We start from the raw sequence: 22,828 nt of genomic DNA, 5'->3' as shown, positions 1-22,828 counted from the left end.
TTATTTTTTTTTTTGGAATAAACTCCATAAGTATTTTTTGTACAACATAAATAAGTACCTATGATTTTGTTCATTTAAGAAATATTTATCAATCTCCCATTTGGTATCAAATACCACACTAGGCACTGTAGATACTAAAATGAATTAGATTTACTTGAAGGAATTCAATACTACTTTGAAGTGGATTGGAAAACGTTAAAGATGTATATTATAATCACTAAAGTAATCACTAAAAATAATGCTGAAAGATGTAACTGCAAGCCAATGAAAAATTAAAATGGGATACCAAAAAAATGAAAAACACAGAAGAACACCAAAGAGAAGGAAAGGGACAAAAAATAGATGAGACAGATCTAAAAGAAATGGAGAAATGGCAGACCTAAATATAGCCATATCAACTACTTGTTGATACAGACTAGAAATTCCTATTAAAAGCCAAAGATTGTCATGCTGAATTTGAAAAAGAGAAAAAAGCCAACTATATGCTGTAAGATACACTAAAAAAAAAGATACAAATAGATTGAAAGCAAAGGCTAGAAAAAGATATCCACACAACACATAAGAAAGACTGGCTATGCCAACAGCACATAAAATAGATTTGAATACACAGTGATGATAAAAAAGTTAAGGTACCAGAAAGCTCTAAGTATTATAAATATGAGCTTCATAGCAGAATTTCAAAATACCTAGAGCAAAACTAAAAGAAGATATAGCTAAATTCTCAAACATAGTTAGAGACTAACACTTCTCTTGGTAATTGACAGAACAAGGTAGAAAGTATCAGTCAAGACACAGAAGACCTGAACAACAGCATCAAGCATCCTGCTCTAATTTATATATAAAACGCCACACCCAACAACTGCAGAATATGTATTTTTCTAAATGGATGTGGTGTGTTCATCAAGATAGACCATATCCCGAAGTATAAAACTAGTCTCGAAAGATTTCAAAGGACTAAGATCTTGTGGATCATTGTATTACAATTCAACTATAAACCATCCAGGAAATTTCCAAATATTTGGAAATTGACACACTCCAAATAACCCATGGGTGAAAGGCAATATTTTGAACTGAATGATAATGAAAACAGCACATCAAAATGTGTGATATAACTTACCCAGCCCAGAGAAAGAAAATATAACTATAAATGTTCATATTAGGAAAGAAGAAAAGTGTAAAATCAATGATCTAAGTCTCTATTTAGAAAACTATGAAAAGAAGAAAAAAATTAATCCTGAAGTAAAGGCTAAGAAAAAATAAAGGTAGAAAAAGAACTCAATAAGAGAGGAAGCACCCAAGCAATAGAGCAAAATGAAAGAAATTCTAAGTTGGTTCTTCAGTTTTTTTGAAAAGAAAAATAAAATAAAATAAAATTGATCTACTTGAGAAATTACCAATGTCAGAAAAGACAAAGAGGAAAACATTACAGATCTACAGGTATTAAAAAGATCATTACAGAATCTTCTGAAAAATCATAAACCAATAAATTTGACAATGTATAAAAATGAACACATTTCATGAAAGATGAAAATTATCAAAACTGACACAAGAAGCAATAGAAAATCTGAATAGCCCTAGATCAATTAAATTCATGATTGATTAGTTGAGTCATTCAGAACCTTCAGCTGGATTCACCAGTGAATGCTATCAATAGTTAAGGAAGAAATGATGACAATTCTTCATATACTTTTACAGAAAATAGAAGAGAGAAATGCTGGACAACTCATTTTATGAGGCTAGTATTACTCAGATGCCAAACAGACAAGGATATTACAAGAAAACTACAGATCGATATCCCTCATGAACATAGACACAACTCTCCTCAAATCCACATATACAGAAGGTCAAATTATCTAGAAGAGCATAATCTAGCTTCTAAAACAACAACGACAAAGTTGGAGAACTTCTATATACCTTGATTTCAAGACTTGCTCTAAAGCTATAGTAAAAAGGAAATGTGGTATTGGTGAAAGGAGAGACAGGTACATCAGGGAAACAAACAAAAGACCCAAATATAGAAGATTAATTTATTTTCTATGGAGATGTTAAAACAATTTAGCGGAGAAAGAGTAGTCTTTTCAGTAAATGGTGCCGGAACAACTGGATATCCACACAGAAAGGAAAATTTAAAATAGATCCTTGCTTCATACCATACCGCTAAATTAACTTAGGATCATTGACTTAAATCATAAAAATATTACAAAAGAAGAAAACAGGTGAAATCTTTGTAAGCTTAAGTGAAGATTATGGAGTAACAAGAAAAGTATAAACCAAAAAAAGAAAAAGTTGATAAATTGGGCTTCATTAAAAGAAAGATATTTGCTTTTCAAAAGATATCACTAAGGAAATGAAAAGACAAGCCACAGAATGGGAGAAAATATTCACAGTAAATATATCTGGCAGGGATATTGTATCCCGAATACATAAATAATTGTTATAAATCAACAGTAAGAAGAGAAATAATCAATGTTTTTAAAATGAAGATTAGGGGTGCCTGGGTGGCTCAGTTGGTTAAAGCATCTGCCTTTGGCTCAGGTCATGATCTCAGGGTCCTGGGATAGAGCCCCATGTCAGGCTCCCTGCTTAGTGGGGAGTCTGTCTCCTTCTCCCTCTCCCTCCATGATCTCTCTCTCTCTCTCTCTCTCTCACTATCACTCTCTCTCAAATAAATAAAGAAAATCTTTAAAAAATAAATAAATAAAATGAAGAATAGATTTGAACAGACACCTCGCAGAAGACGTACTATGAATTGTTTACAAGTACAAGAAAAGACGTTCAACATCATTAGTCATCAGGCAAATGAAAAGCACATTAACATACCATTGTATAACCATCAGAATAAGATTTAAGGGGATCCCTGGATGGCTCAGCGGTTTAGGACCTGCCTTTGGCCCAGGACATGAGCCTGGAGTCCTGGGATCAAGTCCCATGTCGGGCTCCCTGCATGGAGCCTGCTTCTCCCTCTGCCTGTGTCTCTGCCTCTGTGTGTGTGTGTGTGTGTGTGTGTCTCATGAATAAATAAATAAAATCTTTAAAAAAAAAAGAATAAGATTTAAAATAATGCACCACAAATATATGGAGGAACTGAAATTCTCATACATTCCCAGTGAGAATGTAGAACGATACAACTTCTTTGGAAAACGGTTTCTTTTATATTTAAACATACATCAAGCCATTTCGCTTTTGGGTATAAATTCAAGAGAACTGGAAATACGCGTCCCATACAAAAACACTCATGGGAGCTCTATTTGTAATAGCCCCCAAACTGGAAACAAATCAAATATCCAACCGCTGGTAAGTGGCATTTTAAAAGCTGATATCCATACAATGGAATCCGACTCAGCCACAGAAACAAACTGCTGTTACACACGACATGGATGGATCTCAACATCATTCTGCTGAGTCAAAGAAGCCAGACACAAAAGGGCACATACTGTTTGACTCCATTTATGTAAAATTCTAGAAAATGCCAAGCAATCTAGAGTGACAGAAAGCAGATCAATGTTTGCCTGGGCACGGGAGTAGAGAGACATGGACAGGGGCAGGAAATGAGAGAAAAGCTCTGTATCATGATCGTGTTGTTGGTTTTCACAGGATGATTGCACCTTGAACTGTGTACCTTAAATAGGTACTGCTCTTTGTACAAAAATGCCAGGGCAGTAAATTAATTTTTCGAGCTGCACTTATGTCTGAAAAGAATCACTCTCTGTACCTGCCCTCGAAAGGCTTTCGTACTCCAGAAAAGTAACATGCGGTACCAAAAAAGTTTGGACCATGCTGTTCTAAGAAGTGTGAAATTAGCTGTAAGTAGACGAAGAAGGGTTTCCGGAAGCTTTAAAATAAGCAAGTGGTATGATGTATATGCTGGGCATCACTAACATTCACCAAATATTTCCAGCTCTCTCTCTAGGCAAGAGGTAGACTTTAATTCCCCATCACTCACAAAATGAAGTGTAGCCAATGAAATGTGAGTGTGTATGTGTCACCTCCAGGTGGAAACTTTTAGCACAGCTTCTGAGTTGGCACATTCTCTTTTCCTTCTGAGAAGATCAGAGAACATGTTGGATGGAAATTTCTAGTAGGTTCCTGAGTGGCTAGGATAAGCAGGGCATCCTCCCCTTTCTTACCACCCCCCTACACACACACACACACACACACACACACTGTGATGAATATGTAATGCAAATGGGGAGAAGAAATCTTGTTCCCATAAGCCTCTGAAATTAAGAGATCGCTTTTAAGTGCTCCAAAAGCAATCCGTCTTTTCCCACACAATGTGCAATTTTAAGTGGAACTCTGACAGTGTTTTAGAAGATGGTTTCAGAGGATTAGCTAGAAGGCTGCCTTCATCCATAGATGATGAGCGTAGCACTAGGTGGTGTGAATCCTGAGGAAATTGGTTACGTCATTCAACTTTTTTAACAACAGTAAAGAACACCAAAAAGACCCCTGCCCTCGTGGGGCTTCCACTCACATGTAGGGAAGCAAACATCACCCCTTTAAGCCCTGCGTAGAAAATAGACATATCGTGATTATGAAACAGGGCCAAAATAATAACATTGGGCTTGTTAGAGGCAGTGGTTACTTAACTTTGTTCAAAACCCTCATCTGCCATCAGTCTAAAAAGTAGAGATCTCGGTGTGCTTGACACATACAAAAAGAACCATCCCTGTCTTCCTTTTGCTTTATCACATTTAAAGAACCAACAGTTGAAAAATCAACTCTCTTGACCCCAAGACTATTTTTTAAAAAACGGAATCCTGGTTTACTGACACCACCTAGTGAGTGTACCAAACTTTTTTTTTTTTTTTTTGAGTGTACGGCTTTCCTTTTTTTTTTTTTTTTTTTTTTAAATTGGAGTATAGTTGACCTAGAATATTACATTAGTTTCAGGTATACAGTGCGGTACCAGAGGGGAATACATGTGTGTGGTGGGGAGGTGAGGAACAGGAGGTGAAATCTGGCTTTTAGACAAGCCACTTCTCAAAGCTTAATGTGAGGAAGAATCAGCTGGAGACCTTGGTGTATGCAGGCTCTGATTCAACGCATCTGGGGTCTTACCTGAAACTCTGCATTTCTAACCAGCTCTCCAGAATGCCAGAGCTCCTAGTAGCGAGGTTCCAGATGCCTTAGCAGTTGGTTGACCTCAGGGGAGTGAGTGGGGTGTGCTTGGCCATTGCCCCTTTCTTACTGAACTGAGAAGAGCATCTTTACCTGGTGCCATCATTTCTCATCAGGTTCACCCTATTTTCCTTTTCTGCAGCTGAAGAGTCAGATCCCAATATATGATTGTTTTGTGAAGACCCTGGACAAAAGGGCTTCTCATGCATTACTGCACTGGATTCCTACAACTCCTTGAGGTGACTACTATGATTATGCCCATTTTACAATAGAGAAAACCCCAGACCGGAAAGGTTAGCTCATACTAGTACGTGTGGAAGGATTCAGAATCCAGAAACTACCCCAGAGACCAAGCTCTTGGCCACTGCTTCCTCCTTACCGTATTTATATCACAGGGGTCTTTCCTGCTCTGTGGCAGCATCAGAAGTGTCCCTCAGTGGACTGCAGCCTCCCAAAATGAATGAAGCCAAGTCTGATCTTCTGTCAAAATGACCTGGCTTCGGGAACAAGCAATTAAAAACCAAAATTGAGAAATCTTCTGGAATTCAGCAAAAAGAAAGAGTAGTTAGCACTAGCTTCGAGGGTTTTTTGTGGGTTTTTTTTTTTTCCCTCTCTAGGGAAAATGTCAGTGCATGCAATATTATCATACTTGGAATTCTTGGACATTTTTATTTCATCAACCGATCACCTGATGTCCTATCTAACAAGAGTGACAGGAGAAGTTTCCACAAGAGCCTTCTCTGTCAATAGGGAGAAGCTACTATGTACCACACTTCAACATTTGTAGCCTGGGCACAAGTAAGTCTTCACAGAGTGTTTAATATGTATCCTTTTGATTTTTTTCTACAAAGAGGAGACCTTAAGTCAATTCAGCTAACTGAAATATGCATGTAAAACAGTAGTTCTCAAACTTGGTTGCCCATGGGCATCTCCAGGGAGCTTCACGACACACCTGAGTCCTATCACTGGAAAGTCTGATGTGATTGGCTTGGGATGAATTGGGTGTCAGGATTTTTAGAGGCTCCTTAGGGGATCCTGGTGCACAGCCACAGTTGGCAAATCGCTGGCATGAAAAACAGAGAGAAGACAGTAAAATTCACTCTCCAGCCCCCCAAATGGGGAGAGAGACATCTTCATTCACTGTCAGGGTTTTGTCTACCTACATGGCAACATAGGTCTCAAATAATAATAGACCCTATTCTGATTGCAAGTAAGTGGTTCTCCACAATCAGTGACCAAACCACACACTTGGCACATGGTGTTTGATGATAACTGCTGTAGATGTCAGCAAATGCTGCTCCAAAGCAGGGGGTTCCTAACGTGGAGAGGCAACTCAGGTGGTCTGTGAACCTGTCTGGTAACAAAAAAAAGTCAACGTGTCTTTTGGCTAACCTTGCCTGGAAGCGCAGCGTTTCCTGCACTGGCAGATCCTGAGAGTGCACCCACTGCTGTTTCCCTGTCCCGTTTTAGTTTTGCTGCCACCACGACTTTGAGATTACAGGTGTGTGATCCATCTGTTGCTAGATGTGGGTATTTCGGGCGATAACAATGTTGCACACCCGTCGCCCTATCATGACTTTAACTCTCTGATGACTATTCCAGGTAAAACCGATTCCGATGTAATGGTATTTTGTGTATTTAATGACACGATTCTGAAGAGGGGTCAAAACGCTTCCCCAGAACCAACGTGGTGAGTGAGAGCGGCCCAAGCAAGGGCAGGAGGTAGGGCCCTGACAAGCCAGATCCTGCACGCCCGCCCCCGCCCCCGCCTCCGCGAGGGGGGACCCCCCCCCCGCCCCGCACTGGACAGAGCTGGCTCTGGGTTTCCTCTTCACTTCCGCAGATAAGCTTCACCCTGAAAGGCCAGCTCAGCGCAGCAGAGAATAGGATGCGCTTTCTCTTTCCCCTGAGCTGCCTCTTGCTCTTGGCATCCCGGAGCGCCCGGACTGCCAGGCTGGTAATTCGAGCCTCCAAATTAATCAAAACGCAGCGCCCAGTTCAAGCCCGGGCACACAAGCCCGGGAGCCAGGCAAGCTCTCCTCTGGTGACCCCGGGACCCCAGCTCCCCACCCCGCGCGCCCCACCCTCAGCTGCCACCGCCCCGTGCCCTACCCCAGGCAGGTGCCACCTGCCGCGTCCCGGGGAAGGGGGGGGGGGGCAGGGGCCGCGATTGCCCAGCCCCGGGGTGGTGGAGGGGGGAGCCGCTTACCTCTGGGGACCCCCGCCGCTCGCAGGTCGCAGCCCGCGCGTCCCGCTCCGCCGGGTCCAGATCCACGCGCGGCTGCGAGGCCGGTGCGCGCGCGCTCAGCGCCCAGGGCGGGAGCGGGGAGCGGGGAGCCGGGAGCGGGGAGCGGGGAGCGGGGAGCGGGGACCCGGAGCCGGAGCCGGAGCCGGAGCGGGAGCCGGAGCCGGAGCCGGGAGCGGGCTGGGCCGCCCGAGTGCCGCCGCCCCGCGCGCCGCCCGCTTAATCTGGGCACGGCGCTGGCCACTCCCCCGCGCACCCCCGGGCTCCCCACCCCGACCCGCGCCCCCGGCCCGCGCAGCCTCCTCGCCCCTGGGCACGCTGCCCGGGGCGCCGGACACGGCCTGGAGAGGGGATGGGCGGGACCCGGGCCGCGTCCGCCCTCCCCCGGAGCCGCCGCGGGAGCCCCCGGTGGGCAGGGACGCGCGGCGCCGCGGAGCCCTACAAAACCCGCCCCGGGCGGGCCGGCCAGCGAGCTTCACAGCCAGGCTCCCCGGCCCGCGTCGCGCCAGCCCGCGGGTCACTGGGCACGGCGGCGCGGTCGGCGGGCGCCCACCATGCGCCCCGGGACGGCGCCCCGGCCGCCCGCGCTGCTGCTGCCGCTCGTGCTGGTGCTCCTGGCGGCGGCGCCCACCACGGGCAAGGTGAGTGCCGGGCGCCGCGACACCCAGCCCCGCGCCCGGGGCACGCGCCGGGCCCCCACCCCCACCCCCACCCTCACCCCCACCCCGGGGCGCAGTCCCTGCCGGGGCCGAGCGAGCCAACGGGCTCCTCGCGGGCGCCGGTGCGAGCAAGCCGGCAAGTCCGGGACAGGTGGAGGGCGCCGGAGAAGGGCTGGTGGAAGCGGAGAGGAGCAGGCTTGGCTGGTTCCCCAGGGGTCAGCGATGCTGGGGGAGGGCCTCCAGAGGTGGATGGGTGGATGGATGGATAGATGGATAGATGGATGGATGGATGGATGGATGGATGGATGGATGGATAGATGGATGGATGGATGGATGGATAGATGGATGGATGGATGGGTGGATGGATGGATGGATGGATGGATGGATGGATGGATAGATGGATGGATGGGTGGATGGATGGATGGGTGGATGGGTGGATGGGTGGATGGTAGATGGATGGATAGATGGATAGATAGATAGATAGATAGACAGATAGATGGATGGACAGATGGATGGATGGATAGATGGATGGATGGGTAGATGGTAGATGGATACATAGATAGATAGATAGATAGATAGATAGATAGATAGACGGATGGATGGATGGATGGATGGATGGACAGATGGATGGATAGATAGATGGATGGATGGATAGATGGATGGATGGATGGATGGATAGATGGATGGATGGATGGATGGATAGATGGATGGGTAGATGGATAGATAGATGGATGGACAGATAGGTAGATAATGGCTAGGGATGAGAACACTAGCTACAGAGACACGCAGTGTGGCACATTGGTGGAATCAGAGCAGGCAGCATGGCCTGGCAGAAAGCACAGAAGGCTGGGGAGTCCCAGCTTTGACATTTCCTAAATGTCACCTCACACCGAACTCTGAGCTCTCTGCGGCTCGGTTTCCCCCTTGTCAAAACTCGCACTCCAGTGTCCTGTCGCTATTGTTGTGAAAAGCTTAATGCCATCGCCAAAAACTTGTTGGCGCCTTAGCAATAAAACTCCTGTTTGGATGAATTAAGCAATCCGTCACTTTGATTTTGATTCACCATTTGAGAGATCCCAGATTCATTTAAATGCACTCCGTATTTCTTATTCTTGCCATCAAAGAGAAGTTGGGTGTACTCCAAACTATTATGAGTCCTAGTTGACTTATTGATTTGAACTTGTGAGAGTCGAATTTAACTTGTCAGATGCCTTCTGCGATTTTTACACTTAAAAAGTTAATTTGGGTGATAATGCAGCACAAGTTTCATTTCCAAGGATGAGCAGTTTTATAACTTCCTGATGGAGGTTATGACAAGTCAATAGTCATATAAATATGTATTACAAGTAAAGTGCTTTAGAATCTATGGGCACATGCAATCTAAGTACTTTTTCTTTTAAATTAAAACATGGAAGATGAAGCTAAAACCCTCTTTGAGCATCTTCGTACCTCTCCCTCTCCCCATCTAAACAAAGGTCCTCCACTCACCACTTCATGTTTCTTTCTGGACATTTTCTATGCACATATATGTACACACATATAGGCCCACAAACAACATGGGATTTTGTTGGTGTTTTTAAACATAAGTGATATCATGCTATATGCATCCCTTTGCAACCTACAGATCTGTCCCTGTTAGTATGTAAGATAAATTCGCCTCTTTTTCTTTTTGTCCTGTTGCATGGTTTTCCACAGTATATGAATATGCCAAAGTTAATTGAGCCATCCCCCTGTCAATTCACATTTATATTGAGTGTTTTACATTCTAAGAGATTTTGTAACCCATTATATCTCTTCATGTAGCCGGTTCTAACAAAAATGCACTTTGCATAGGCTAGGAATGCCCAACCCAATACTTCTGGGCATGGTAAAGTAAACTCATCCAAGTCCGTGTAGATTGTCTGCTATCTTTAATCCAGGAGCAAATAAATACAACAAGCAAAAAACCTGAAGAAAGTGTATGTTGTGGGAGGGCCTGGGGCAGAGGTCCCAAGCAGGGTTTATACATCCTTCTAGACTCCAAAGAAGAGGAGAGACAGGAGAAGGGTGGACAAAGAGGGGGTATGGAGAGATCAGCCTGAAAAAGTGATGCTCTGTGATCATGCAATCTCTAATTATACCAAATTTTAATTATATCATCATATTCCCTTATTACTCTTTAAATGTAAAAATTTTTTGTCTTGTGTTTGGCCAAATCTTGATGAGTTCTTGCTGATAATACAATTAATCCGTTTGTATTATTTTTATCATGGCTTGAAGTAAGAACTAGCATTTCCATTGCACCTGCTGAATTATATAAAAAGTGTCATTAGAAACCATGAAGTGTGTGTAGAGAAAACGAATCCTAAATTAACTGGTCACCGGTGGACATGGTGCCAGCATGGCTTCCTCCACAGGGCAACTCTGGCATTGGGCAGCGCACTAGACCTCTCTGAGCCTCAGATTTCTCATCTGTAAAATGAGGGAGTTGAAAGCCCTGGGAGCCCAGCAGGAGAGATAATGAGTCAGGCCACGGGGTAGAGGCCAGTCTTCAGGGCCAACCATTTACTGGCATTCTAGAATTCAACTCAGTAACGACAGAATTCCTGCTTTCTTCAGGAGAGAAGTGGGGGGGGGGGGGAGTTTCAATCTCTCAAACTCTAGACGTTAGCCAATAAGTCAAAACTTTACAAAACGCACAGTGTTTTTGGTAAAGGGCTGAACAAACACAGAGCCTACTAGTGTACTAGTGCCAGCTAAATTTAGCCTTTGGTCCATCATACTTATCATCTTGGGGCTGCATGAGTTAAGACATATTTTGCTCTAAATTTCTGCAATTTTACTTTAGCAGCTTCTCAAAACAGGGGGATAGTAGTGGTGATGCCCCCACATTGTGAGTGCAGAGTGGAACTGTCCACCCACACAATTTGTCCTAAAGTGGCCTGCATGAAATCCCTCTGTGGCTCCGCGATGACACATCCAGTTCCAGGCCTGGCAGTCCAGGGCATCCTGGGGCTTGTCGCCCTTCCCAGGCCCAGCCCATCAGTTTGAAACTGGGAGGCACATTGCTGTTGCCTCAGGCCATTGACCTGGCAGATGGGCTAGAGAGAGCTCCTTCTCTGGTATGGGCAGCAGGTGAGGTTCATGGTTTGAGATAAGGCTTGTTCTTCTTCTTTCTGCCATCAAATTCCAGACAGAGCAGAAATGCCACAAGCCAAATATCAGGAGCTGGATAACAGCTGCATTTAGGAAGGATGCTTCCCCGACTGATTGCATTTTTTTATTGCATTTTTAAATTGTAAAAGGAAAGTTGAATTGGGAAACGTTCCACACAAACAAGAAGTCCCATAACAGTAGCGTTAAGTAATGTAAGAGTAATGCCTCTCCCTTTAGGGAAAAAAGTCACACAAATGTTCTTTGCCCCCTCTTCCGTGCATGGATTTGTATCTACACATTCTGTGTGTGTGTGTGTGTGTGTGTGTGTGTGTGTGTGTGTGTTAGTCACTATGAAAAATAAATATTATTGTTTTGTGGTTCCTCAAATGCAATGAATGGTTTCACATTAATAGGTACCTTTTGGAGCTTGCTTGCATCACTCAATATTATGGTTTTGGATTTCATCCATGTTGACACATATAGATGTGATTCATGCATATACATATGGATGTGATAGCTGCTGCATAGCATCCAGTTATGTAAATAAAGCACAGTTTATTTTTCCATCCCCCTAAACACAGGAAATTGGTTTCCATGGTCTTGTTTCACCAGGTTGGAATGTAACATCTTTGTCTAGGTACCATTGTGACAACTAGATTTGGAATTCCTAGTAGAAGTCAAAGAGGGCTATGAGAGAAAGCATATATTAAATTGTATCAGGAATTGTCAAATGGACCCCAAAAGAGTTGCACCAACAGTGTGTCAGAGTACCTGTTTCCCTACACCCTTAGCAAAACTTGGTGTGTTTAGATGTTAAGGGGTACGAAATGGGATCTCGTTTTGACTAGTGAGTTTGTGGATCTTTTCATGTTTTAATTGGCGGTTTATATTTACCTCTGAGTGAATTGCGTGGACAATTCTCTTTGCCTGTTGATCTCTTGTGGTCTTGCCCTTTCCATTGCTAATAATTAGGAATTATTTATGTATTTGGAGGCCAAACTCTTGCCATTTAAATGTGCAGCGAAGATTTATTCTACTCTCTGGTTAATCTTTTCATTTAATTACTGGTGCTTTAACATATAGCTTTTTTTTTTTTTTCTTTTCACTATACTCTCAAACGTATCCATTTTTTTATTGATTTATTTTGTGTTTTGCTTCTTGTTGAAGTAATTCTTTGCTTCCTGGAGATTATAATAATGTTCTCTTATGTTAAAAAAAATTTACAGTTTAACTTTTTACATTTAGGGCTCTTAATCCTGGGATTACGTTTTTCTACTTAAGGGATATGATTTTATCTTTTTCCATGTAGATGACAAATTGTCCCAACATTATTTACTGAACAGTCCATTCTTTCCCTCACTGTTTTGCAATGTTATATCTGAAAACATGTGTACCAAGCACTCATTCATACATGGGCCTGTTTGTATTCGTTTTGGGGTCTATTTATTTGGGGCTTTCACTTCTCACTATGTTATAGAGTTTTCTGGTTTTTAATTTCTCAGTATTTGATATTTTTAGTCCTATTATAAGTAGGTTTTTTTTTTTCAAAATTTAATAGCCTAACTATCAAAGATATAGCAAACTGGTTGAATTTTGTATTTTGACTTTAATCGAGCAACTTTGAATAGTTCAAGTCCATTTAAACCTAAAAACCTTCCCCCAGATAGTGATTTAACTACATCACACACAATTTAATAAACACTATTTTAGCATAATTAAGCTCAGCACCTTTTGTAATTGATTTCTTCATCCTATGGGTTGTTTAGATACTTAATTCTTAATTTCCAAACATAGGGATATTTTCTAGCAAATATTTTTTATGAAATTATGATAGAGATGATAGTCTGACTTCAAATATATATGTGTGTGTGTGTGTGTGTGTATATATATATATATATATATCTCAATTAGGTCAAGAGTTTTTAATCATGTTATTGAAATAGTATATGCATGTGTTTTTATGCGTTCTACTCAACGGATACTTAATCTGAGAATCTATATTTTTCATCTAATCTTCAAAATTCTTAGACATTCTTTTTTTTTATATATACTTCTCCTTCCCTACTGTCTCTATTCCTGGTATTCTTAGGATACAGCCTGGGCGGACCTTCTCATCTCCTTCTCCAGTTCTCCTAACTTCTTCTAACAGACACCTTTCATATGCCACTCAGATCCTCTGGGCCCTACCTTGCTCCTGGGCTATGGGCACTGACTTATCCCAGATGCCAACTTTGTACTTGGAACAGCCTATGGTTCCTCTAGACTCTACTCTGGGATCCCTGTCGTCCTTTAGGGGTGCAGGGTATTAACGCCTATGGGGCAAATCTTTGACCTGTGGGCAATGGGAGCCACGGCATAAATTCTCTTCTCTTGGCAGAACTGTGGTTAGAAGTGCAGAGGTTGACCCAGACTCTCACAAGACCAGTCATCAGCTGGACTTGAGACCAAGTTGTAGCCTGAATATCCAGCTTCTTTCTGTCTCAGGTGCTCCTTCTCCCTCCCATGTCACACCCTGTGAACCCTCCTCAAATCAATCTTTCAATTTTTAATTTCCTCTTCTGCTGTTTGTAAGTTTCAATAGATTTTTTCCAACCTATTGTAATTTTCAATAATGACAAAGAACTCTGGATGGAAGCGTTTGACACGGTTAATAACTCCAGATCCATTCATTACCAACTTTTTAACTTTTTGTCTCTGTTTCTTTATCTTAAAATGGACATAAGAGTCTCACCTCAGGATTTTATGAGGATTCAGTGATTTAATACATATAACACATACTTTGCCATGCTGGTCACATAGTAATCATTCAAAAAATATTAAATATCATTACTTTTATTGATTAAATTTTAATTTCAATGTTTATTCTAAAAGTCCTTTTTGGAGTCTAAGTCTTTCTGTTTTTTTTGGGGGGGGTCCTTTTTTTTTTTGTAGATTCCCTCCTATTTTATGCCTTTAATCATTTTACACATTCTCATTTTATACTCAATCACTTTGATTCTTTTTCTATGATTTCAAGGTCTGGATCTGTCCTGTGTCTTCTGTCTATTATCATCCATGGGGAGACCATGTGAATGAGAAGTTTGGGGAAGATAAAAGCCTCCTCTGTCATCACTCAGCCTGCCCCACCCCCTTCATTTCACCTCATTGCTCACAGATTGGAGCTGTTCTGCCCTGGGAGGAGAAAAAAGAACAAAGTAGTCTTGTGGCTCCCAGGAGAATTTTTTTTCCATTAGAATAGACTAATGTAGTAATGATTTGGGAGGATGGGGGCACCAAACATGTTTCCTTTCGTGTTCTCAGGGCCACCCTCTGCCAGGCCCTCCCTCTGTCCGTTTCCTCCAGACATTCTGACTTGCATTCAATGAGGTGGGGGTCAAGGCCAACAAGAGCAGAGCTGGCTAGCTCCCTCTCTCAGAGGCCTCTCCCTCTCTGAGGTGGGTCTTCCTCCTTGAGCATTTCTCTGAGCTTATATTAGCTAGTTTGCTTTCAAGCATGATCCTTGGCAAAACTGAATTAAAAGAAATCTACCTTTGCATTTCCCTTATAATTTTTGCCCTGTTATAGAAAGCATAGTAATAACAGTCTAGTGTTAACTATGAGTAAGGATAATTTTGTTAAATATTGCAATTGATGAAAACCCTCAGACCTGTTAGTGTACGATTCCAACAGCAAGGCTGTCTGGTTTGCAAATGCCCTGTGGTCCTTCACCCGTGTGCATCTGACCATACTCATGCTGTGGCCTTCAGCCAACAAGCGTCCATCCACCACGGAGTAAAAGATTTTCCAAGATCAGTGAAAACATGTGGTGCTCGGAGCAATTTTGTTCTACAAGGTTTATAAGTCTAGGCCCCCACCTAGGCTTTTTAGCCATAACAGACTTTCAGTGTAGGTTATTTCACCTCTGTTTTCAGTTTCAGAAAATAAGGAACCTGAGATTCTATCACCTTATTGACAGAATAGACATTTTCCCCATCAGCCCTACCACCATGTCCTTGACCAGTCACCTAATACCTGTGAGATGTCTTCATCTCTAAAAATCAGATAAGAAAGCTTCTCACTCTGAGTTCAGTGTTTATCTTACAAGGTATCATCACTGGCTCTTGTCTTCTGGATGCACCCATGCCAGTCTTTACAGCCCTCTTGGGATTCCTTACAACTGCCAGCTAAGGCCTCTGGCTTCAGATATTTTCTGGCCAACCCTGGAATGAAATTATACTCGCTCTATTATTTTCTACTTTACACGCTTTCATAAGTTCAGATAAATAAACATTGGTGTCCACATCATGCAATAGAAATATGTGAGCCATAATGATGAGCCACATATGTAATTTTAAGTTTCTTAGCCACATTAAAAAATAAAAAGAAACAGGTGAAATCAACTTGAATATATTTCACTTATCCCAATGTATCCGTAATTTTATCATTTCAACATGTAATCACTATTAAAAACACTAGTAGATATTTTACAATCTCTTTTTCATTTTAAGTTTTCAAAATCTGGTGTCTATTTTGCCTTTCTAGAACATCTTTATTCAAAGTATCTACATTTCAAGTGTCTGTAGCCATATATGGCCACCGTCTTCGATAGCACAGACCCACCCACATACATGCAATCCAGATATGAGAGGGAGATACAGTCCATAAGGTCATATCTCTGAATGAAACACATTTTGTTTGCTGATTTGCCATAGGAAATAAACATGTTGTCAAAATGACAAACTTGAATTAAAGAAAATAATTCAGCATGGATTTTGCCTAAAGATCTGTGCAACTTTTTCTCGAGAAAGTTAAGATAGTTGACCTTGGCTACAATGCTTAAAGCTGCACAAATTACTTTGTACATTTTTAGTTCTATTGCCTCATTATCAATATATGAATAAGTTGTGTACATGAAATGTTGGAAAAAAATTTTAAAAAGTGAACTTTTGGCAAAAGGTAAGGAGAACTATATTGGAAACCAACATGTCTTTCATTTTAAAATATAAACTAAGTTATCACTACAACTGAGCCAGAGAAGAGGTTTAGTGTTCCTTTAAGCAAGTTACTTCTGAAACAATCTGTTTTTCTTACCTAAAAATGATGGTAGCATATCTACACAAAGTACTCAACACAATTCACAGCTCTTATAGTCTAGCTACAATTATTTTATTATTTTCATTAAAATCAGGAAGCAGATCATAGGACAGAGACATAGACATGTGGCCTAGGTACTGGAGATTCATTGACAAACAGTCTGCATGATGGAGTTAGGTGGAGTTGGGGGTCTAGGGGAATAGGGGAGAGAAACACATCTCAGTAAACAAATGTATAAGCATAGATTGTGGTACCTGCTAGGAGAGAAAAGGATGTGGTGATGGGGAAGGATAATATTTACCTTAGCTAGAGGTCGTTGGGGAAAACTTTTCTGAGAAACAGCTCATAAGTTATAGCCTTACATGGAGACTAAGGAATGTGGTCCAGGCCAAGGCCTCTCAAGAGTGGAGAGAGGTAAGGTGCTTTTAATTTTATGGCTTCTGGGTTGTTAAAGAATAAAACCAAGACCAACAGAAGTTTTAGAAAAAGAGAAAGAAAATGCTAAGTTTATTTACTCACCATGATGGAATACAGAGACTGAGTATTTTGCTAGAGGTGGGGCAAGGGATGGGAAGCAGGGAGGCAGGGTGCCCCATGGTGGTGGTGTTAATTAGGGATGGTAAATTGCTCCCTGGGTAAGGTGGAATAAGTCCACAGGACTGTATGTGGATGATCATCCTATAATTTTAATGTTTGCAGTTAACAAATTAACATTTTAACAAAAAGGAGACAATGTAGTGTATTTATGCTATTCACGAGACAGTTGTTGCATTAATAATGGATGAGTAATGAGTTCACACTGTAACTTGGTAATGGGCCCACATGTCAAGTGATGTGATGAAAATGTTCTTCTTTCATTCTTGTTGACGTGTCTCTGTCATCCTCTCCTCAACCTCACTGGGACAGGTTTGAATTTGCCAAATGTGTCTGTGAGGCCCAGGGCAAGAAGGTAAGACTGGGCCAAGGAGCGCTTGTCCCAGCTGATATAGGTCCCGGGCCAGAGAGGGCTCCAAGCCAGGGAAGAATGAAAGGAGGTGAAGAGCTCCTCACTCATTAGGACTCACAGTACCAGCTTCCCCTCTTGGCAGGAGGGGCCTTCCCCATGTCGGGCCCCTTCCCAACCACCCCAATAGAAATCTGCATACTGATCAGCACCACAAGAAATTCCTTCCCTGGTACATTGTTGTCTGAGAAGCATGCCAGCCTTGGTAAAGACTCTGAAGGGCCCCAAGGTGCAGTGGGATGGCACTGGAGCATTCCTAAAGAACTGTAATGTTATCTCTATTCCAAAGATTTGTATTACTGGCACATGGAGAAGGTTGACTGTTCTTGGAAACCCAGCCTGTGTAAAGGAGAGGTGACAATGCAGAAAGGAAGTCTTGTTGGTACTTTTTCTTGGATTCTGTTGCCTTGGCAGTCAGAAAGAGAGGAATGGAAGAGAACCTGTCTAGATCAACATAGCAGTTGCTCAATCTGTCCTTGTTAATAGGTTCTGTGCAATTAATTTGATAATCACTTATGTGATGAGAGGAAAGTTAAAAATCCAGTCTGATGCCCTGTACATACACTACCAGGCTATCAAAAAATATCTCCATGTATCGTTGTAGGTGGTATATGTGTGGATGTGCACATGTATGTGTAAATATACATTTAATGAGTATTTGATATTCTTGTATTTCGGTATTATTGGCATGAGATCATTGTTTTTAAAACAATGTAATTCTTGAAGCTATTTAAAACATAAGTGTAAAATCTTTTCTTTTTCTGACAGTAGTTTTGGGGTAAGTTAGGAATTTTCCAATTTCAATCTTTAAGATTGATGTTTGTTAACTAAATTGTATTTCCAAATTCGTTTCTTAGAGAAGTGATCCCAGTGTTTAAAAAGGAGTTCAAGGTTTCTAAATACCTTGGGAGTTTGTCATTATGTAGACAAAACAGTCAGGTCACTGGATTTTTTTTCCCACCAGGATATTTGTTGCTACATGAATTTCTCAAGGAAAAAGTTCTACGAATGGAAAGTTCAGAAATCTGCAATATTTGTCCTTGAATCATATGTCAAAGTAGGTCTGGAGAGACCCAAAACAACAAGGTTAACATTCACTTTCTTTGTTTAACTAGATGATAGGATAATTTTATTCTGTTTATTTATTTATGTATAATGGGAATGCTGAAGCGTTCACATACTGGCTTAAAAAAAGCTTCATGTATTGGACAAAATTTGGAAAAATTTCAAAAGTACCAAAAGAAACATAAAACTAGAAATTACCCATAGTCAAATTACGCATAGGTGATTATTGTTAACATTTTAGTCTATTCTCTGCCAGATTTTTTTTTTATTCTACTCTTTTTGCCTAATGATGGACTGGTGAAAATGTTCTGAGTTATTAATTATTACAAGTATCTCTAAATATATACAGAGCATTTCATTGCAGGTTGGTACCATAACTTATTTAGGTAATATACTTCGGTTGAATTTGGGGGGTATTTCCACTTGTTTAGACATACAGCTACAATGGAACGCCTTGAAGATGAACACTTCCTAAAGTCATATTTTAAGTCATTATGTATGTAGATACTTTCTTATCAAATGTCTGGTTTTGTGCACTTCTGAATAAGATGGCAAGGTAGCATCATTCTTGATTAACAGTTATGTGTCTGAACCAAGAAAACTCATCAAATTAGTGGAGGAAGTAGATTTAGAATTGAGAGTTCTGGTTATTTGGGCTTTTGAGTAGGACTCTTTCTTACCAAAATGTCCCAGATGATAAAAAAGGAATATCAGATATCACTGTTATTATTTAAATAACTATTGGAGATAAGATTATTTTTAAAATGCTTTGGCTATTCAGAAAGAATGATTTCTAAAACTATTATCCTTTTACAATCAAAACGTCAATGCAATACTTTTATTTACTGAAGTAGTATTTCTCTCTGCAATCTCAAAAGAGTTTAACCCATTTCCCTGTTGCTTCCCCTGCTGATCTCCTGGAACACAGGTGTTCCATCTTATTCCTCTTTTTGGTTCCAGCTCTTGGCAGGACACTTGGGATTAGTGGTCCTCAATGAATGTTCATGGAATTGGACCAACATTTTATTCTAAACACTAAAACTAAAAAGGCAGTAAAGGATTAGGAGATTCTTGAATCCTGTGGCACAAGAATAAAAATGAAATGTTATTTTTCAGGTGAAATGTTGAGTGATTCACTCATTAATTCAGCTAGATGCTGAGAACAAAGGTAGATAAAACCCAACATGGTCCCTCCCACCTTTATGGAGAATGCCCCCAAATGTGGACTTTTGATAAGTACACAGACAATAACAATAAAATTAGATATGCTATCACAGGAAAAATGCAGAAAAGCAAAATTTGAGTGGAATTGAGAAGGAGTATAAAGATTGGCTAAATGTACAGAACAGCGAACATGTGGGCTTTATTGTGTAATAGCAATAAATTGTGTGACAACAATGGAGCCAGAAAGCAGTGAGATTTCAATGGCTTGAAAACAGCTTATCTTCAAAGGAAACTACTTGGAAATGCTGGAACGATTGCAGAAAGCAGCATGTAGAGTTACTGGCGGTCTTCTCCCTGCTTCCAGCCTCCACCCCCGCTGGAGCTCTTATCAGCATTTGGTAAGCAGTGCCCCAGAGTTTACACACATGGACGAGGTTCTCCTTATTTTGCCATGTTAGGCAAAAGCAATCCTGCAATCCCTTCCAAAGAGTAGAAAACAAAAAACCAAAACCAAATGAAGAACAGTTCTGTATCTGAAATCTCATGAGATGAGGAGGATCCTATGGATTGGAAGCCAGACTACAAATGCCAACATTCTCTCATGTCCACATCCTCTGGAGAAGACCACATGGTGGATTGATCAAGTACTGCATGTTCCTGTGGCTGGGCCCATGGAACCTTCAGGGATTCTATTAGCTGTGACCTACTCAGGCCTTTCAGAGATTGAGCATTCAGAGCCCACGTGACCCAAAAGAGTAGCATCCCCAGACCCCAAGAGAGCAGTAAGGGAGGCAAACACATCTGAGGCGTCCTGCCATCCACGAGAGATCTCGCAGGGCAACAGTAAGCCCCCCTCATCCTGTGTCAGCAGAAAATCACAATCGAGACAATTTGGGGCAAGTCACTTGAATTCCAAGACTTTCCATTGCCTCAATCATATAATGTGGTAGAGAAACCTTTCCCTCCTATCTCCCCAGAAGTCCTATAATTGAACACATTTTGCATTCTACAAATGCCAAGTAGTATTGAGACAGGAATGAGTTTCAATATCAGAAAAGCAATAGTCCAAATGTTTCTTATACTCATTTAATTCTCCTGTTATTTTGTGACTCAGTATCAACTTCCTGGAATGTATTAAGGAGTTTCTTATTTTCAAAAATATTATTCAGTGCATTCTTTGCTGCTGGTATTTTCTAATAACATTATTTGGAAACATCAGCAGAAATGGCATCCTCCCTGAGCACGGTCCCCATTACAAAATGAAGATTGTGTTTACCTTACACCACCCCATGTAAATACTGATGCTAAAACTCATCCAGTGATTTCATCACTTTAATGGTGACTTTCCAAATACCTCACCTAAAATACCTGTTAATTACAGAGATAATTCTGGGGAACATTTAGTAGTAATACTCTGGTCCTTTCTTATCTTTCAAATATAGACTTTTTGGCATGGGTTTAAGAGAGACACCATGCAACCTGCTTTGGCTCACAGCCTCCCTCAGATTCCATTAATGTGTAATCGGCAGCCACAGGGTTGAAAGTGTAAATTCACTTGGTGCTCATTTATTGAACACCTCAAGTACAGTGCACAATGCTGAGGAAAGTCTCGGAATATCTTTTAAAGGATGGCTCCTTGGGAAGTTTGATAATGAAGCCGTTAGAACTAGTTATCAGACTAAGCAAAAATGTTTCTTTCTATGCCGATCTTTTTTTTTCCTAACAATAAAAGTAATATATGCCTGTTTGTGAAGATTCAAGATATATAGATAAGTACATTTTTAAAAGCACTCCTAGTCAAAGAACCCAGCAGTAGCCAGTGTCAATCTTTTGTTATATTTGTATAAAAATGAGATCATACGTTGTAAGGTATTTTTATCCTGCTTTCTTGACATTATATTATTTTTGGACCTCATTAAACATCATTTAAAAATGATTACATGGGCAGCCCGGGTGGCTCAGTGGTTTAACGCCGCCTTTGGCCCAGGGCCTGATCCTGGAGACCCAGGGTCGAGTCCCACGTTGGGCTCCCTGCATGGAGCCTGCTCCTCCTTCTGCCTGTGTCTCTGCCTCTCTCTCTCTCTGTGTGTTTCATCAATAAATAAATACAATCTTTTAAAAAAATTAAATAAAAATGATTGCATACTATTCCATCATGTTTATATACAATCTTTAGGTTTATTTAACCTAAATTTTTGATATTATAAACAAAGCTATGATGAATTCTTGCCCATGCAACTTTTGTAATAGACTTATATGGTAAAAGTATTAATTAGATCGACTGCTATAGGTTTTTTTTTCTTTTTTTATACCACAAATTTTACTGGTCCAATGATAGACACAGGTTTAATACTGGTAAGCAAAACAAGAAAACCAAATCAGGTCAAATTCTATCACGTAAATATAACTGGAGATAATATTTTGATATATATTCTATTATCTTTTTTTTTTTTTTTACTTAATCCAAAATATGATTTGGTGTGTGATGTGAGCCAAGGATCTAAATTTTTAAAATTTACCAAACTAGTCAATTTTCCCGACATTAGTTTTATAATAATCTACCCGTTCCGCCACTGACTTCTAATGATCTCATCTCTGCTCAAAAATCAACCAAAAGAATATCTTGAACAAAGCCAGGGTTTTCTTAGAACACAGAGCTGATGATGAGATGCATGGCTAATGCCCACAAATAAAATATGGGGTTACCAGTCATTTTCTTTGTTATGGACCTAGAGTCAGCGTAGTATTAGACAGATTTAAAGAGTCCGGCCTCAATCAATTCACCATTTCTCAGTGCCCCTTCATCCCTCACTCTTAACTCTACATTTGGAAGGCCGTAGGCTCAAAGACCCCCACTAGTTATCACTGTAGGCCATCCCATTGGTTTTAGATCATTGTAGACATTTGGAGACCATGGGCCATTACAATCAATGTGCCTAAGAGCAATTTTTTCTTCTCTCCCAACCACACTCCATCTATCCCATCTCTTCTTGCTTCTCACCCATTTTTATGACCTCCCAGCAGGTGACATTTGGGCCTAGAATCTCTTAGACTTTTTTCTAGGTTTTTTAAAGGCCAATCTGGTTAAATCATGCATCACAATCCAGTTGATTTCCTTATGTCAAGTTGAGCAGTAACTTAATAAGCATTATCATACAGTCTCAGTAGATTGTGTAATAGCTGCATTATAATATCAGAGGCAAAAATAGTTGCAGGAAAAAAAAACTGAATTGAAATAAAGAAAAGACCTTAATATCCATAAAGGGGGTAAAGGAAGAAAATGTTGGAAATTTTGACCTACACCTATTGAAACAAAATACCACCTGGACCCCTCTGGAACCTCATCACACATATCACTCATGA

At 41.0% G+C, this 22,828-nt stretch overlaps 2 protein-coding genes across 2 annotated transcripts in view; one reads left to right on the top strand and one right to left on the bottom strand.

The window, feature by feature from the left end:
- Positions 1–7,564, bottom strand: part of COL4A4 (collagen type IV alpha 4 chain) — a 127,394-nt gene extending 119,830 nt beyond the window's left edge. The window contains exons 1-2 of the mRNA XM_072719346.1: positions 7,331–7,564; positions 5,501–5,618 (exon numbers count right to left, since the gene is read on the bottom strand). The gene's annotated coding sequence lies outside the window, so the exon portion shown is untranslated. The remainder of the gene's footprint in view (positions 1–5,500; positions 5,619–7,330) is intronic.
- Positions 7,539–22,828, top strand: part of COL4A3 (collagen type IV alpha 3 chain) — a 130,813-nt gene continuing 115,523 nt past the window's right edge. Inside the window, exon 1 of the mRNA XM_072719344.1 lies at positions 7,539–8,007. Coding sequence (XP_072575445.1) covers positions 7,921–8,007 — 87 coding nt within the window. The 5' untranslated portion in view covers positions 7,539–7,920. The remainder of the gene's footprint in view (positions 8,008–22,828) is intronic.

Source organism: Vulpes vulpes, chromosome 9, assembly GCF_048418805.1.
Source record: "Vulpes vulpes isolate BD-2025 chromosome 9, VulVul3, whole genome shotgun sequence".
In the NCBI taxonomy this organism is placed as follows: Eukaryota; Metazoa; Chordata; class Mammalia; order Carnivora; family Canidae; genus Vulpes; species Vulpes vulpes.
The sequence above is the reverse complement of the archived record's forward strand: the minus strand, read 5'-3'. Positions and strand labels throughout refer to the sequence as shown.